The following is an 18,079-nucleotide window of genomic DNA, read 5'->3' as shown; positions in this document are numbered from 1 at the left end:
CGGTGGAAGGGCGCGGCCCAGAGCCGCGGTCAGGGAGCAGAGCCGCTTGTTCCCGGCCAGGGCGGGGACTCGGAGGCCGCTGTCTCCGCGGCCCCAAGCGCACCCCTTGGGCAGCGCCGCGGCAGCTTCTGCCACAGGCACAGCTTGGCCCGTCGGGAGGCCCTGGTGTCGGCCTGGCAGGGGCAGGCTTGTCCGAATGGTACCCCGGCTGTGGAGTCACCACCGCTGTGGTGTGTGTGGTGTTCAGCCTAGGGCACCCAGGTCTTACTTCAAACCTTCAGAAACGTGTAGCGGGTTATTAGCTTGCAAGTGGTAGGCGAGGTATGCTGCCTGCAAGGGACGCATCTGAGAAAGAAATGAGTGGCTGTTTGAAGGTTGAGGTTAGGAACGCGGTTTCAGTTCTACAGTTGGCGGATGATCTGAGTAAACCCGAAGATTTTGTTCTTTATGACAAGCTGCAATCTTTCCCGTGTTAGGGGGTGTTAAGTGAGAATACAAACATACGAGCCTGAGGGAAATCCTGAGAAGGTGTTGCTGGTAGTCCAAGGGTTGCTGTGAGGTGAAGCAGGTGGGCCCAACAGAATCATAGAATAGTTTGGGTTGGAAGGGACCTTCAAAGGTCATCTAGTCCAACTCCCCTGCCAAGAGCAGGGACATCTTCAACTAGATCAGGTTGCTCAGGGCCCCATCCAGCCTGGCCTGGAATGTCCCCAGGGATGGGGCATCTACCACCTCTCTGGGCAACCTGGGCCAGCACTCCCTCACCCCTACTGCAAAAACTTACCCCTCACATCCAGCCTGAATATCCCCTACCCCAGTTTAAAACCATTAGCCCTTATCCTATCGCGACAGGCTCAGCCAAAAAGTTTGTCCCCATCTCTCCTACAATGCCCCAGGGTCATACAGGTGTGTGCATCTTAGTTCTGTTCAGGTTGCGTATAGAAATGAAAGGGAGAGGAACAAAATGTGGCTGGGTTTTGATGAACACAGGCTAAATACAGCTTTAAAAAAAAGTACAGAAAAAGTAGCAATAGTTGTGGCCATCTGAATGAAACACAGAACTGTATGTGTAGATGTTCATCTATTTTTCCTTCAAGGGGTTCTGCAAAAGATGGATTCCTGTACAAAATCAAACACAGATAGTACAGTTTCGGCATGTTTAAGATGTACCGTTGAAAACTCACGTTTTCAGTTCCTGCAAATGGAACTATTATCTTCATTTAAAATACTTAAGATTTTTAAAACCTGAATACTCCTCCTCCTAAGTTTTGCACTGCCTCATGCTAAAAATATGTAAAATAGTTTAGAATTGAATATTATTATTCTTCTCTCAGTACTCAAGAGAGTCTTGTGACAAAACAGTGTTTTATCGTATAGAAGGGAGGCTGCTAAAAGGGAGGGAGAGAATTTCAATAAAAGAAGTGATGTAGAAATAAAACTGTAAAAGTATTCCAGGATCGCTTAGAAGACAGAGTATCAGCGTGTGCTGGTTACTTAGATTTCAGGTCCCTTTGAATCTAAACCAAAACTGCTGAAAGATTCTGCAATTAGATTATTTGAGTCAAAATGTATGTTCAGAGCTGGATTTTGCAAGTTTCCCTTAGCGTTTGACTAGCAAGAGCTCTGCAAACAGACACTGGAAAAACTTCAACTTTCAGTTTGGGTTTGGCATGTCATTTGGCTTTTGCAGACTACTTATCTGTTCACATTTACTGTAAATAATGACTAGAAACCTATCCTGCAAGCAGACTGTTGAAGTAACTTCTGGAAAGGTTTGTTTCCTTCTCTTTCCCCCACCCCCTTAAGACTTTTTGTCTTATGGGATTTGTTTGCAATCTGCTAGCTGAAGCTCTGAGGCAAGTTTGCCAGATCTGGGACTGCATCGTCGTTCTGCACATCTGGAAGTGGTTTATGGGCTCTCATTCCTCCAGTGCAGCGTCTGGACTCTGTGCTATTCCTCAGCAGCAGAAAAAGAAAAGGAAACCAGCACAACTCCAAAGTAAACTCTGAAGACTTTGGAAAAGGAATCGAGTCTTGAAACCATTATTGTGCCCTCTAAGGCCCTTGCGTGGGGGACTTCAAAGGAGGATGATGGTCAATGAAGCTTTGGCAAGAGTGCTTACAGCTGTGGGTTATCTAGGATCCAAGTGAGTAGCTCTGCAGCTCTTCAGGAGAGAGGAGTCCCGAATACTGTGCTGCTTTGAGAAGGTAAAAAGACTAATTAAGCAGGAAATGTCTGAGTAGTAATGTCACTGTTTCTGAGCTTTCCCTTTTGCAGCCCCTCATTTTGTTACCAGATTTGGCAACTGAGTTAGGGACTGCCAGGTTCCAGGAACTAATGTCTACAGTCAGAAAAGACTGAGCAAATATTTGCAGGGGAACATATATTCCTCTCTTTGCTTAAAAATCAGTGGGTAGTCAATTTGATTTGCTGAGGCTTAGAAATGGTGTAGTTTTAGAACTCAAACTTGCACGAGAGTCTGTTGAAGTTTGTATTTTAAAGTTTAAAATGTGGTTCAGTTTATGTTGATTTAATAATTTCTGAAGATACCATGAAGCTGTCCCTATCCAGCTTTCATCTTGCAGGGATTATTAGTATTGTTTGTCACCATTATTACAAATGTTAATTAAAAATAGTAGTCAGCTCTATGGAAATCAGTGGAAGATTGCGATTCCCTAAAGCGATGTTAGAAAGTTACTCCAAGAAGGGGTTCTGTTGTCTCTCTGCTTACCTAAACAAGTAGACTTTTTAAAAATGGCTAAGAAGACAATGTGTGTGCATAATGCATGAGAGAAGGACTTTCTCAGCAGTGTGTTTTTTTCTGACTGATAAGCTTGATTTCCTCTCTGTGTAAATTAATGCCACATGAAGAGAATGGGCTGCTGGAATGTACATAAGTACTGCAGATGCGAAAGGACTTTCTCTTAGAAATACTCTTACTACGATGTAGTTATCTGTTGGGACCCAAATACATGTGAATATAAGTGGTTTTTAAACAAAGCCACATCTTAGTTTTATTTATATTTTATTATCATTTAATTTGTTAGTCAAAATAGAGACTAATTCAGGATGCTGCCTGAATTTGAGCGTTAACCAATGAGAGGTGTTCAGTTTTGTGACTCAGGTTTCAAGAATTCTTGCTGTTCCATCTGTCTTCTCAAGGAGCTGGAATACATTTCATTTTTATGTAGGCATATAAACTGTCATGTTTCCTTACCAATGCTGTAATGTGTCCATATCTCTATGTATGGAAACAGGAAAAATGAGTTTCTGTTCTATATATGGCTACCACGGCATAAAGGCTAGATCATGTAATTGTATTTTCCCTTCTCCTGCTCTGCCCCAACTTCTAGAACTGTTTTTACTGTTTTGTTTAATTGTTTGTGTTTTGTTTGTGGGAATTGTTTTGCCTTTTTTGTCATTGTTTATGTTGTTTTGTGTTTGTTGTTGTTGGTTTGTTTGGTTTTCCTTCACAAACAGTGTTTTTGAGTCCAGAATTCAAGTGAATTTTCTTTTTATCATAATCCTGTGGTTTAAGGATTATGTTTCATCCTCAGGCATAAGATTGTGGCCACTCTTGGGTCTGGTTTAGAAGTACAATTTTAGGGAAAGCTACTTCATTTTCTTCAGCATCACAAATAATGTGCTTAAATAAAAGCCACATTACACAAAATCCCCCCTCACTGTTAATGGAAGGATACTGCTGTTAAAAGATATTTTCACTATTGCTCTGAGATTTTCTGAATCTGAAGACAGTGCTTCTGTTTAAGATTTCTATATGTTTGGGAACATAGTCCAGCAAGAGATTAGCATTTGTGATTGTTAATATGTTTTATGTTGAAACAGTGATAAATGTAAATGTATTTACAAATTGTGTCAGTGAGCGTTTTAATACTTCTTTAAAATATGTTACATGTGTTAAAAACCTTAGTCATTACTGATGTAGGTGATTGGATGGAATTTATTAAAATGCTGGTCTTTTCAATGTATTAGTAGCTTAAATTAGAATATGTAATAGTTTTATCCCAGGATATTAGTTATTTGTTCCAAAAAAGTTATTTACAAAGGTAGAGTTCATCAAATTTTCCTGTTAACTTGGTAAAACTGATGTAAAACCTTGTTCCCAAAATAACTAACAGGTAGTCACTGCTGATATTAATGATTTCTCTCTCTCTTTTAAAAAAAATATTTTTAAATTTTTATTTTACCACAGGTGACAGTTCTCATCCATCAGGACACATGGCTCTTTTAAAGAAAAGTAAGGGAGATTAAAAACATTAAAAATATATGTTTTTTAAAAGAGGACAGAAATGTTAAATGCAATTTCTCATACAACAGTTGCCACAGTTGCATGCAAATTTATAGTTGGAGTTTTGCTAAACTATGCTTAATTTTAAGTATACAAATAAGCCTTTTGCTGTTAAGTAAGTCAGATAAGTACTGCCGCAAATCCCATTAATTTAAAATTACTCACTGCTTTACTGCATGAGACTGAAGGGTCTGGAATTTCCCACTGAGTAATGGTAGCTTCTGTTTTCATGTGGGTTTTGTCTAGAGCACTGAACCTGTCTTTTTTACAGAACTTTGCACATTAATACTGTTCACACTTGCAGTTGAGGGGTTCTCATCAGTTTTAAGGGTCAGTAACTAAAAACGGAGCAGTGTGTGCCTTCAGTTATGCAACCAAAATTTCTCTGAAGTCAATGGGCTGCCTCCTCATCTGGTTTAAATGAGTGCAGGTTTGGTGATGTATATTACCGGCTTCAGTTTATTCTCATGCCCAGTTCTGGCCAGTTGTCCCTTTTGATTAAAATAGTTCAAAACTTTGTTCTCTTTGCTCTTTTGTACACCTTAAATACCCTTTATGGTGGTGCAAAAGCAATGAAGTAGTCTGATAAAAACAACTCCCATCATCAAAGTAGCTATTGATGATGGTAATGTATTTCTTCCCTGCTGTACTCTGAACTGTCCTGGCACCTGCTCATGGTTGGTTTATGTTGAATAACTTAAACTTGTACAAGACAGTGTATTAGGAGCTACAAACCAGAATATACAGTAAGGTGTTCGCTGTTGCGTGCTTTGTTTAGATATTACTGATTTTTAATATTATGTTTTTAACATAATATTTTTAGATTGATGAAATAGCAATAGAAAGGAGAATTTGATAAACACAGAAAACATAGGTAATGATATGTAATGGTTGCAAATTGGATTTTTTTTTTTTTAAAGGTACTGGGACAATTAGCTATTATACTGATTGTTAACAAATTCTCCGTTTTGTTTCAGTTAACCAGATCTTACTGTTTCTTCTTGTCTTAACTGTTTGTGCCATTCTATATAACAAAGTTCACCAAGTGCCATCTGCATTAAAGAATGAAACAGGTAAATGACTTGCAGTTCTGTTTCATTTATATTCTTGTTTTATATTCCTATCTCTTTGTTTGAACAGTGCTTTTGGTCTTACTGAATCCTGATTGTCCTGCAGTAGATGAGCTACTCGCGCTGTTGCATATGGTCTGAGATGTGGAAATTTAACTTCTGAATTATTTGAATAAAATAGTAGGAGATTGATAGTGATGACTCAGAATTGTCATTCTGATTCAAATTGTTATCCAGATGTCACTAATATAGATGGGAGCTGGAGCACATCTTTATTTGTGCTGAACAGTGATGGAGTTGTCAAGTGACAATAAACTTTGACCAGAATTTGCCCCTTTGGGAATGCACTTGGCCTACCTTTTCATTTCAGATAGATCATCAAATCTTGACCTGCTGTACAGCGTAAGTTTTTGCTGAAATGTCTATAGTGACAGAAAGCTGCTAGGGTTGATACAGTTGGACTGGCATTAAATGTTTGTACTAGTAGCTTATTCGCTGTTCCTGAGATAAACAAACTCTGTCTTGGTATAAACATTTTTTTTCAGTTTATTTTTGTTTGGGCTGTAATAAGTTTAATGGTTGTGTGTTAACCAGTCTAAATATATCCCTATAAGTTCTGTAAGTTAATCAGTGCTAGGAGTAAAAATCTTCCTTAGCAGTAATATGAACTGATTCAGTGTTGTTTAGACTTTTCGTTTTGACATTAGCAACTTTCTGCTAGTACAAAATTTTGCACTCTTCCTTTCTAGCCTGCTTCCCAAAGAAGTGAAGCTCATGGAATTGCACCATCTCTTCCCCTTACCTCCTTCCTCTGATACTTTTGGAACCTATTGTTCAATTTGTACTAAATATAACTGAGAAGTAGAAGTCTCAAAGGTATTCAAACTTCTCCAGGTTTCATGTGAATAAGCAGCTACAAGGAGGACAGGCTGAATTGTGCCCCTGCTGAGTAGAAGATGCCGAGAACTCTGTTATATATTCTGTTTGGAGGCATCCAACAGTCCAGTCAACCTGCATGTAGTTCTGGATTAGCGACAGCTCGTGCTGTGTTCCTTGCCAGATATGGATGTATGTAGGATGTGGTAAGGAAATGGGGTGATTATGGTATGATTCCACTGCTTATGGAACTACATACTCATTCCTATGACCCAGATCTGATATAAAAAGATTCTTAATTTTCTGTTATAATGCATAGTTTTCTTTCTTGTAGTTGATTTGGAGAGTCCTGAGGAAATAGAAGAAGAAATCCCAGTTGTAATCTGCGCTGCTGCGGGCAGAATGGGTGCAACTGTAGCGGCAATCAGTAGCATCTACAGCAACACAGAGGCTGATGTTTTGTTTTACATAGTTGGGCTGAAGACTACTATCCCGCATATTCGGTATATACCAGCCTCATATTGTTTCATGCCGGATTTAGGACCAGGTTGTTGTGCTCCTTAGCTTGGCCATAGACTCTGGAAGACTTTTCAGGGAAACGTTTCTCCCTTTTATTGAGGTAGTGCTATCAGTAGCAGTCCCCAGGATTCTCTACGTGTAGCAAAAAGGACTGTTTTGCCCTACACAAGGCACTGACTCATGTAAAGGGGTGTGAAATAGCTAGGCCATGCCCATACCTGTGCCTATCTAGATTGGCTGCAGAAGGGTCTCTGGTAAGGTAAGTATATACATGCTTACTTGGCACAGTCCCACTTTGTGGCTCTGCACTTAGAAAAGCTTGCTGTTTAATTTCAAGTAAGGGGGTGTATTAAAGGTTATAAATAAGAGCCCAAATGTTGTCTAAAAGAGGGTGAAGGTGTGAACCAAAATTAAAGCAGATTTCTTAGAAGCTCTCACCTCTGGCTACTGCACTTTTGTAGCTTGTGTTCCCACAATTTGTGTCAAAGTGAAAAAGATGTAATGAGTGGGGTTCCACAGGGAGTTTTTCCAATCCAGTTTATGAGTAACCTAGATAATAGAATGGAGAATGTTCTTTATGTGTCTGCAATTGGCATGATGCTGAAAAAGACACCAGATATATTGAGGAACAGTACAAGACAAACTGGTCATGATGAACTGGAAAAAAGAACTGTAAAATGTGATGAAATTCAGTAGAAGTAATGACAAGGTAATGCAGATGGGAATAGCTGATTGTACTGGCTCAGGATAAAGCAGGAGATTGATAACAGTTGTTGGGAAAATTGCAGAATTATGACTGATCACTGACCACACCAACTGAAAAAAAAAAAGAGCAAGCATGTGTCATGGTGGCTACACATGTTGACATATATGAGTACAGGAGATATGAGGAAACCTTTTCTGATCTTCCTGACATTACTAATGCATCAGAAAAAGTGCGTTTAGTTTTAGGTGCCTTCAAGAAGGACTTAGAAGAGGCGTCAGTGAAGAACAATAAGCAATGGTGTCAAGAAATCTGACAAAATAATGAAAAAAAATTAGTTCAAAGAAAGTGTGATGTGGCAGTCATCTTGAAGGATGCAAGACTGTAAAAGGGAGAAAACTAACCTCTGCTTGTAAAGCACAATAGATAGGATGAGAAAAAATGGTCTTTAACTATAACAAGAAAGCCTAGAAAAATAGCATTTAGTACTAGCAATGGTGAAACATGGGCTGTTCGGGCAACATGTGGAGTCTGGTTTTGGCATTGGTGTGGGGGGTTTGCTTTGAGTTTTTTGGATGTTGTTTTTTGTTTTCTTGATTGGTTGGGTTTTTTGTTTGTTTATTTTTTGAAGAACAAGTTAAACAAATGTCTGTGTACAATAGCTGTTGACATAAGTGATTCTGTCTTGGGAGAGAATAGATTAAGTGAGCTTCCAAGGTTTCTTTTCTCCTATGAGTCTGTGAACTTTAACACTGGAAGTACTTGCCACACACTCAATATTTCTTTTATTGCTTCCTTTTTATCACAGAAAATGGATTGAAAATTCTAAACTGAAAGAAATAAAATTTAAGGTTGTAGAATTCAACCCTATGGTACTAAAAGGAAAAATCAGACAAGATGCATCACGTCCTGAGCTACTGCAGCCTGTGAGTAAATGAACACCGCATAACAAAATTTCAGGGTTTTTAATGCTTGTTACCGGCTTTTAAATGTCCTAGACCTCTGTGACATTATACAGGGAGGTATAAGCCAGAGAAGCCACATCGGATTCAAATGCTAAGCCATTATACAGGGAGGTATAAGCCAGAGAAGCCACACTGGGTTCAAATGGTCAGTCCTCACTCAAGAAGGAAAAGTGCACTATAACAAGCTCTTTGCAACTCGTGTGTCTTGCTGGGACCTTGTTATTTGGTGGCATAAACTTGGTAATTTGAATGTGTCATATCTTTAAGAATATATTAACAGATTATTAGAGAGATGATCTAGTAGTGTTTTTTGTGCCTTCATGATGCTGAGTTGGCTGCATTCTCTTCATGTCCAGAGTGAATTCAGAGACTAATGACTAAAATATTACTGGCTGTCAGTAAAGGCAACTCAGGTGTTAGAAATTATTAGGAAAGGACTATGGATCAAAATAGAGAACATAATTACACCACCATACAAATCCGTGGTTTTCCGAAATCCAGAATACTACGTGCAATCTTCATCCCCTTATCTGAAAGAGATATAGCGCCACCGGAAAATGTTCAGGTCTGTTCAGAATGTTTGTTCTTGCTGCCCTTCTCTGAGCCTTTGACATTTCTAATACATGGAAAAGATTTCATGAAAGGAATCAGTGGGTTGAAACTGTTCAGCCTGGAGATGTTACCTCTATCCTGAAAATAGTAGAGGTCTCCAGAACTGAGTGGCATGGAGGACTGTACAGGTGATGGTTGCTCACTGTCTCTGGCAATGCAAGAACTAATGGCCATTAGATTAAATTAGTAGGAGTCACAGAGCAAACAGGAAATGCTGCATGTTTTGCATGCAATGAGGACTAAACTTCTAGAATTCCTTGCTGTAAGTGCTTGTGAAAATAAAAATTGACAGGGATTCAGTGAGGACTGAAGTTTATATTTAGGCAGATCACAGCCGGTTCAGGAAATCGCTTGAGCTGAAAACAGCTGAAAGCTAGGAGAATACTTGGAGCAACTTTTCTGGATGCTTGCTCTGTTCTTATTTTTCACTGAGCATCTGCTTAGGACCACGCTGAAAGCAGGTGTTGGGCAAAAACGTCTGAATCAGTATGTTTGGTTTTATGTTCTCAGTCCCCTTTCCCTCTGCTGTGTTCTTTGTTGCTACTGTAGGTGTTGTTATCCCACATCTGTAGCACCAGTCAAATCATTCCTTTAGAGTAGACACTATTAAAGTGTTTTTTATGATGTATGTTGTGAAAATGCATTAGGAAGGGCATTACCAGCAGGTTCAGGAAGGTGATCCTTCCTGTTTACCCACCACTGGTGAGGCTCCATCTGGAGTGCTGTGTCCAGTTCTAAACTCCCCAGTACAAGAAAGATATGGGCTTACTGGGGCGAGTCAAGACAGGGCTGCAAAGGTGATTAAGGGACTGGAGTATCTTGTATACAAGGAGAAGTTGAGAGAATTGAGGTTGTTCAGCCTGGAGAAGAAAAGGCTTAGGAGGATCTTAGCAATGTTTTTAAATACTGGACTGGATGGACAAAAGGCAACGGGTACAAAATAAAATACATAAAATTATCTCTGGACACAAGAAAATATATTTTTTTTTTTATATGGTGAGGGTGGTCCAACACCGGAGCAGGTTGCCCAGAGAAGCTGTTGAGTCTCCATCTCTGGACATACTCAAAACCCATCTGGCCATGGTCCCTGGCAGCCTGCTTGGCTGTACACTGCTTGAGAAGAGAGGTTGGTACAAGATGATCTCAAAAGGCCGCTTCCAACCTGAACAATTCTGTGAAGAGGCAGCTGTTTTGGACTGCTTGGTTATGGCCATAGCAAATAAAATAGGGATTAATAATAATAATGGGTTCAAGATACCAGTAAAGATACTGGTAAAGCTGGGAGGAAGCAAATGATTGCTGGCTAGTGCTCAATGAAGTGAGACATTAAAACTGATTGTTAATAGAGACAGAGACGTGAGACTACTGCATTAAACAACTTTACCATTTAGTCTTTACATTTTTTTTCTGTTTTATAGCTGAACTTTGTTCGATTTTATCTTCCTTTGCTTATCCAGAAACATGAGAAAGTAATATACTTGGATGATGATATCATTGTTCAAGGTAAGCTGTCATCCAAAAAGCAGTTTCTAGCAGAATTAAAAACAAAGTTGTTGCAGCTTTTACAGTCATTTGGAAATATGAGTTATAGTGGAAATTGAGGCAGCTGCTTGAGTGTTGCACTCGGGAAAACTACAAATAATCTGTTTATTTAAAGGAAAGTCTGAAGAAGAACTTTGCTCCATATATATTTTGAATAGTTGCTTTTGATCAAAATTATATATATGGGTTTAACTTTAATTGAATCTGGTCATTTGTTGAAAGATAGGGATTTCACTTAGATGCTGCAGTATTTATTGTTAAGTACGTAACATGCATTTCCTTCTAGTATTTGAATTCCCTCAGATATTACCAGTTCCTTATCCAGAATTGCTCTTCTTGAGAGCAAGAGGAATTTACTCAAATAAGAGGGTTAAAATTCCATACAAAGAAATCTAATTAGAGAATCAATCACTCACCACCTCTGGTGGGCAGACTGTTGGCTGGCTAGTTCCCAAGTGAAAACTGGCTAATGCCCCAAAATCTCCTCTTTTCCCTTCTGTTGCTGAGCATGACATTGTGTGGTCTGGAATCTCTCTTTGGTCAGCATGGGTCATCTGCCCGTTTGTGTCCCTGCCAACCTATTGCGCACACCCCATTCTGATCACTGGGCGGGGTTGAGCAGAGTGAAAAACAGAGAAGGCCTTGATGCTGTGCAAACACTGTTCAGCAAAAGCTAGAACATTACTGTCCTATCAGGACCTTTTTGGTCAAAAATCTAAAGCCTAGCACCATACGAGCTGCTATGAAGAAAATTAACTATATCCTAGCCAGGCCCAGTACACAGGGACAACAAAACCATTTTACCTATCCTTGTTAAACATTAAACATGTTCTGATGAAAATTTCCTTTGGAAAGGACTGATTATAATAAACTTTTTGGGCCTAAATTAATCTCTGCTGTAAGAACTTTAAGATCAGTGAATTTACATGTGACAATAGTATACTTCTATTCTCCAGTACTTCTCTGCACCTTTTTATAGTTTTGTCTCTTTAGTAGTAGATGTTCCGAAGAACATCTGCACTTAAAGGGGCCCCTGTTAGCTGTTTTCTAAAATATGATGAATCTGCTCTGCCTGTCTCATTTTAATTTGCAATGGACTTCATATAACAGTTCTTCAACATGTGTTTTTCCAGTTGTTATCTCTGCTTTTTAGTTTTGTTGTTCTGTCTGAACAAAGAGCAATATTTAGCTCTTTGAAAGAATCTTAACATCTTAATTTACATTCCAGTTTAAAGAGCACTTTAAGCTGAGCCCACCACTTCCCTTGCCATCCCTCCTTGCGCCTGTGCACGCATTGACCAGGAACAGGATTACTTTCAGCCTTCATTAGTTCCCTGGTAGGGGGCAAGGTGGTGTGGCTAAGAAAAGAGGGGAGGTAGGGCTTTCTCTTGCATTTGGGGTGCCAGCTTATGTCAGCTGATAGCATTCCTGGAGCCACAGGCTCATGGTGCAGTTTCGCATTACAGCTTATGGCAGGCTGCTGCTGCTGGAAGTGGCCTCTCCTGTCCCCAGGCACCTCCTCTTACTTGTGTCATATCGACAGTTGTGCAGCTGCAGAATAAGCTGATTCAGCTGGTTGACCTGGCAGAAGACTAGTGGTACAAAAAAAAGACTCAAACTTTTTTGTTGTTTTTAGTTTCTTTTCTTTCTCTCACTTCAGCCAGCCTAACTTGCTCAGCCTTGAGTCACACAATCATAGGGCCCACAAGAGGGAAATAAAGATGGACATGTGGGAGCGAGGGGGAGGGCAGGAGCCTGTTCTGGCAGCTCCTCCCCGTGTCTTAGTTCTAATGTAAGACTGTGCTCTCTGTCAGATGTCTCTGCACTGGGGATGAGACTTCTGGCAGGGTAAGGAGTGAATGGGGTTTTTGGGGTTTAACTTCAGGATCATTTATTTGTTGTTCCTTGTTTTCTGCAAAGTAGTAAGAATGAAATAATACTGAACATTGGGTGTCAGACCAGAATAGTTTGACTATTTTTTTTTTTTTTTTTTGGTCTCCTTTTCTCTTGAAAAGCAGAAGCTATTCAAATTGGGAGAAAATACCTAGTAAGACATGTCCATCTTCAACAATTAAGTGTCCCATTAATTCAAATTCTATTTCTTGGTGGGACATGAGTCCTAACCCAAGTTTTCCAACCAGCTGATGAGTTCAGACAAATAAACAATCTCTGCTTATTTCTGAAATAGCAGTTCCACTGTGGAGAATGTTTTCTCTTACTAGTCTTTTAATGAGCTCACCTCAGGCTACTGGGCTGTATGTGGCCTTCCAAGATAATTCAGCTTGTGACTGGCCCCCATGCCCAACAGCAAAGCTGGTGGCTGTAGGAGGGGGCTTTCGATGCAGACACACTGAATCACTGTGATCGTGCTGTGTTTTCCACTTGCCCTGAAGCTGTTCTGGCACATCCTGGGTACCTGCTGGTCAGATGACGAGTGAGATACCATGCATTATGTTATTTCCCTCTACCAGGAAGCAGTTGGGTGGTCTGTGAAGCCAGCAGGAATGGTCAAGGGTGACAGGCACATTTCATCTGGCCAGTGCTGGGAATCCAGGTATCTTACTAGGAGGAATAAACACAGTAACACCAGGAAAAACCTGGTCTGTGCAGGAGATTAAAGTGGCACTTTTGTGGGACTTGAGGCTCAGAAAAATTGTCTGTGCCCTCTCCCTCCAAAGGCAAGCTCTATGAATGCCGAACTCTCTAACCAGGCTTCTGAAAAGTGTAGTCAGCTTCTGCTATAGATGATTTTGGACATTCAGAACAGAATATGGATGTATTGAATACTGATGATAATCTCTAAAGACAGACCTTAGACATCCAGGTACAGGACTCAAATTTGAAAATTGTACCGTGTTACAAGATTCAGCCTTCATTAATATCCAGGCTATCCCCTAGAATTGGTGTGTTTATAATTAATGTATGAGCATAGAGGTTATCCTTTCAACTCTGTAGCACTAAAGTAGGTTTCTTCTTATGCTTTTGACCTTCTGTAACCAGGTGACATCCAGGAACTCTATGATACTAAGTTAGCTCCTGGACATGCTGCAGCTTTTTCAGATGATTGTGATTTGCCTTCTACACATGAAATGGTTAGAAGTGTAGGGATGCAGGTAAGATGCCATTTTGGAATTTGAATGAGGAATGTGTTTACCCACAAATGTAAGATGACTTTTTAACTTTGGGGAAAATATATAGGGGCTTTTTTGATAGTTTTAAAATAGTTTTACAGATAATTAAGAATTTTTTTTTAGTAACTCTGTAATGATATAGTGTTATGCAGAGTTGTTTCCTGTAATAATTTAAATCTCCATTGCTCTTTGGATTCTACTAAACTGTGTTTGGTATTTTGCTGTCAGTAGATCATGAGCACTTAATAGAACATCTAATAAAGACAGAATACATGATTTGTAGGAGTCAAAATAGGAACAAAACTCAGGAAAATAGTGTTTGTAGGCTAATTCCTGAGCTGAGTTCCCCAGAATTGTAATTTAGTCCCTCTAGCTTTACAGCTGTACAAGCATGATGCTATATCATTTAGAGTAAGCTACAGAAAGACACACGTGGTGAGGGAAGAGCCTTATCAAACTCCCATAGAACAATACTGTGGAAAAAGTAACTTAGTGGCCAGAAATATCCTGCCTTTCAGCCTTGTGTCATATGGAAATCCAAACAGGTAACCATCATCTAGAAATTCAGCTTTGGGAGCACTGATCTAGTCGCCATGTAAGTGGTCGAGAGATGCATTTACACTTATCTTTATAGAGATTCATAGGGGATAAAGATGCTTTTTTTTTTTCTTTTTTTTTTTTTAAAAAATTACTTTTATTTCTTAGAACACGTACATGGGATTCCTGGACTACAGAAAGCAAGCAATTAGAGATCTTGGCATCAGCCCCAGCACCTGCTCCTTTAATCCTGGAGTAATTGTTGCTAACATGACTGAATGGAAACATCAACGGATTACAAAGCAGTTGGAAAAGTGGATGCAAAGAAATGTAGAGTATGTGTAGAAATTTTGCTTTGCACTTTAATACTGAGTTTACAGTTTAATTTTCCATTTAAAAGCTCTTGAGTTTTTAACTCCAAGCATTCTTTCTTTGAGATCTCATAAAGCAATGTAACTCATGTTCCAGAATTTACATCTGCTTAAATCTGACCAATTGTGTCCCAGGAAATGGCCACTGGAATTTTAGTCTTGCGTTTGATCACAAACCACACTTAATCCTGAGGGACACTGAGAACACGTGGTTCTTGGTTTGGGTGACCAACCTCAGCTGGGGTCACTTAGGATCTTCCCTTCCTGAGGCTGGCTTAAAGAAGGATGAATGTTTCCTTGTTTGTGTGGAGTTGCTCTTGTTGTAATGTCAGCCAAACTTTAACTGGACACCATATTTCTTTAATACCAATTGAAACCACTACTTCTTCTATAGATGAACGAAATCTGACATGAAAGATGTCTTTTTGGCATTGACCATGAATAAGTCATGATGCAGTGAAACAATGGCTTTTCTCTTTTGATGTTAGTTCACTGTTAACCTGTATTTGCAAACTTGACATGTACTTTCTTTCTCTGCTGAGGACTGAATTTCAATTGAGTTAAGGCTTAATTGGAACTGAAGACCTTGTGCTGTTGGACTGTGTCCATGACTTGTTAGTTTCATAAATAAGCAGAGACACAAGTGACACCTGTGAAGGAATGAAAAGCCAAATGGTGCTTTTTCTTACTCTGCTTATGTAACATACCCTGACAAGCTATTGCTGTTCTTTTTAACAGTTTGGAAAAACTCCATGAATCTTACTGCAAATTTTATCTATAAAGTTGATTTTATAACTCAGTAACACATTCATGTTCCTTTTAGCTGGGTTTTGAAATTAGGGTGAAAAAAATTGTTTAGCAGTTAAAACTCCATTTTGAGGGGAGGTTATGATTTTGGTTTTATTCTGTAGCCTCTGAGCATCTCTCGGTGCTTCCCAGGTTTTCTCCTTGTTGGGTTGACAGCAGCACAGTGTCCCACTGGTGGAGTGGCTTTGCCCACGTGCCGACTGGCTGGCTGGGCTTGAGCACTGTGGCCAGACATCTGCCTGCTACATCCTAGTGTCTCTCCTTACAGTGATTTGGCTTTGTCTAGCCTTGGATTTATCACAAAAATAATAGGAAACTGATATCCTTTAGATGTTAGTTTATACTAACTAGACTTTGGCGAATCTGATTTGAAGTTAATTTATGGGTCTAAAAGCTTGAGGCGGGGGGCAGGGAGGAAGAAGTACAGAGGGAATGAAGCACAGGGAAATGTAAATTTTCTTAAGCCAGGCTGAAATATGTTTGATTCCTTTATATTAGCAGCTTTTTTTCTATTGTAAACTTTGTCAGCCTTGCAGACTATAGGCGTGTGTAGAGCGCCTTGGCTTCATGTTGGGTCTGACTCCCACTTTGCTTGGTAGCAACAGGAATTGGAGTTGCAAATACAATCAATTAACAGCTTTAGGGAGGAGTATGCTGGAAGCTGGTCTGTTCAAAATGAGTTTGGATTTTGCAAGAATACTCCTGACTTTTGTACTGAAGACTCTTTGATTGAAGTTTTGAACATTTTCTGCATTTTCTCTGTTTGTTTGTTTTCCTTTTGCAGGGAAAACCTCTACAGTAGCACCCTTGGCGGAGGTGTGGCAACCTCTCCAATGCTGATTGTATTTCATGGAAAGTATTCCACTATTAATCCTATGTGGCACATAAGGCATCTTGGTAAGTTTAACTTCATACTGTTTGCAGTTGGAATGAAATAAAGTGAGAGGTTTGTTAAGATTCCAAAACAGGACCTTGCATTGCTTTATCTCAATACATAACTTCATACCTTAGACCCATAATATGTAACCCCTGCTTCCCCAAAACTCATTAGTCCTGCTTTCTTCAGGGCAGGGCAAATGTGGGGGTTCCCCATTATGCAAATATCTTAAAGGTTAAGAAAACAAGATAGTTGCACCCCCACAAGAAAAACCCAAACCCTAAGAGTCGTTAAATTGGATTAAAAAAGAAAAGAAAAATACCAAGGACAAAGTTATATGTTTGAAGACCAGCTAACCTATAGTCATAAACTATGAAAAGAATATATGAAAGATCTGAACAGAGTCACAGAGGCTGAAAAATATCAAGACACTTTTAGTAGGCCCAGTAGAAGAAGATGGGATGCCTGGCAGTGTCTGTGCAGTCAGCATTCTGGAGGATGTTGTTACCATTCACCTGGGAATGGTGAATTATCCTGGGAAAAAGAGAACGGCTTAGCTGGTATAGTAAAATGAATAGTAAAAGGATTTTTGTTTTTTCAAGCCTGGCTATGCCAAGATGTTAAAGTGTTAAGAGAGAGGAAACTTGCTGAGACTTTTTTCTGATTCTGCATTAGAGTGGCATGAAGCTGAAAAAAGCCAGTCTATCGTACAACAAGTTGTCTATGAACAGATAAAACCATACTAATGAGACTCTTGAAAAACATAACTGAATTTACCTCACTCTGTAGTGCCTTCTGTTAGTAAAAAACTGCCTGTTTTTGGTTTTTTGTTGTTTTTGTTTTTGTGTTTTTTCAATGTACCCACACAGGCTGGAGTCCTGATACCCGTTACTCAGAGCATTTTCTTCAAGAAGCTAAATTACTTCATTGGAATGGGAGATACAAGCCTTGGGACTATCCCAGTGTTCACACTGATCTCTGGGAAAACTGGTTTATTCCTGACCCTTCAGGGAGGTTCAAATTAACTCGTCCTGATAGCTGATACAGAAAATTGCATGAATACACTGTGTTTTGTGGTATGCAATAGTTTGAGATGCAACATGTTGTATAGTTAACTGATCTTAGAAAACGAAGTATTTTTAAAATATATGAGTAAATGACTGTAAGTTTTGTGTGCTTATGGCTGGAGAGGGAGGATGGAGCGACAGTTACACAGTTCACATAACTTTGATGTAAGTTGAGGAAACAAGTTTACTTGACAATGAAGTACTTTCATTAAACATTTACAGAGGTGCCAGACAGTGTGTTTTAATCCAAGTTCCTTATAAATAAGACTTTCATATCTGGTAGCAGAAAAATCCACACAGGAAATACCTGCAGTATTATTAGGTTGGTGCAAAAGTAATTGCAGTTTTGGACCATGAATTTTCAATCATTATAACTAGGCTCAAATGCATCTTTATTAATCAAAATAGGAACCATTACAATCAACACAGTTTTGCTAATGAGAAATAAGTTTGTTTATTCCTCTAGCATGAAAATCCCGTCTTTGGGATTTGATGAACTCTTGGAAAGCATTTTCTGCATCCTGCTGGTTGTGGAAGTGTTTTCCCTGCAAAAAGTTGTCAAGGTGCTTGAAGAAGTGGCAGCTGGTTGGCGAGAGCTCAGGTGAAGGTGGCGCATGAGGCAAAACCTTGTAGCCCTGTGTGTTCAGCTTTTGAAATGTCGGTTGTGCAATGTGTGGTCGGATGTTGTGGAG

At 39.5% G+C, this 18,079-nt stretch overlaps 1 protein-coding gene across 3 annotated transcripts; it reads left to right on the top strand.

Annotated features, from left to right (window-relative positions):
* Positions 1-8: 8 nt before the first annotated feature.
* Positions 9-17,617, top strand: GLT8D2 (glycosyltransferase 8 domain containing 2). Of its 3 annotated transcripts, none has more exons than XM_005508761.3 (10): positions 9-2,208; positions 4,215-4,259; positions 5,288-5,383; positions 6,591-6,759; positions 8,287-8,404; positions 10,474-10,558; positions 13,598-13,710; positions 14,434-14,600; positions 16,228-16,340; positions 17,190-17,617. In XM_005508761.3, exons 2-10 carry the CDS (start codon positions 4,241-4,243, stop codon positions 17,360-17,362), a joined length of 1,053 nt encoding a protein of 350 aa, XP_005508818.1. In that variant the 5' UTR covers positions 9-2,208; positions 4,215-4,240; the 3' UTR covers positions 17,363-17,617. The 3 variants fall into 3 exon arrangements, with proteins under 3 accessions (XP_005508818.1, XP_021151916.1, XP_021151917.1); XM_021296241.2 differs by lacking the exon at positions 9-2,208 and adding an exon at positions 6,275-6,448; XM_021296242.2 differs by lacking the exons at positions 9-2,208; positions 4,215-4,259; positions 5,288-5,383 and adding an exon at positions 6,275-6,462.
* The last annotated feature ends 462 nt before the right edge of the window (positions 17,618-18,079 follow it).

This window comes from Columba livia, chromosome 1 (genome assembly GCF_036013475.1).
Source record: "Columba livia isolate bColLiv1 breed racing homer chromosome 1, bColLiv1.pat.W.v2, whole genome shotgun sequence".
In the NCBI taxonomy this organism is placed as follows: Eukaryota; Metazoa; Chordata; class Aves; order Columbiformes; family Columbidae; genus Columba; species Columba livia.
The sequence above is the reverse complement of the archived record's forward strand: the minus strand, read 5'-3'. Positions and strand labels throughout refer to the sequence as shown.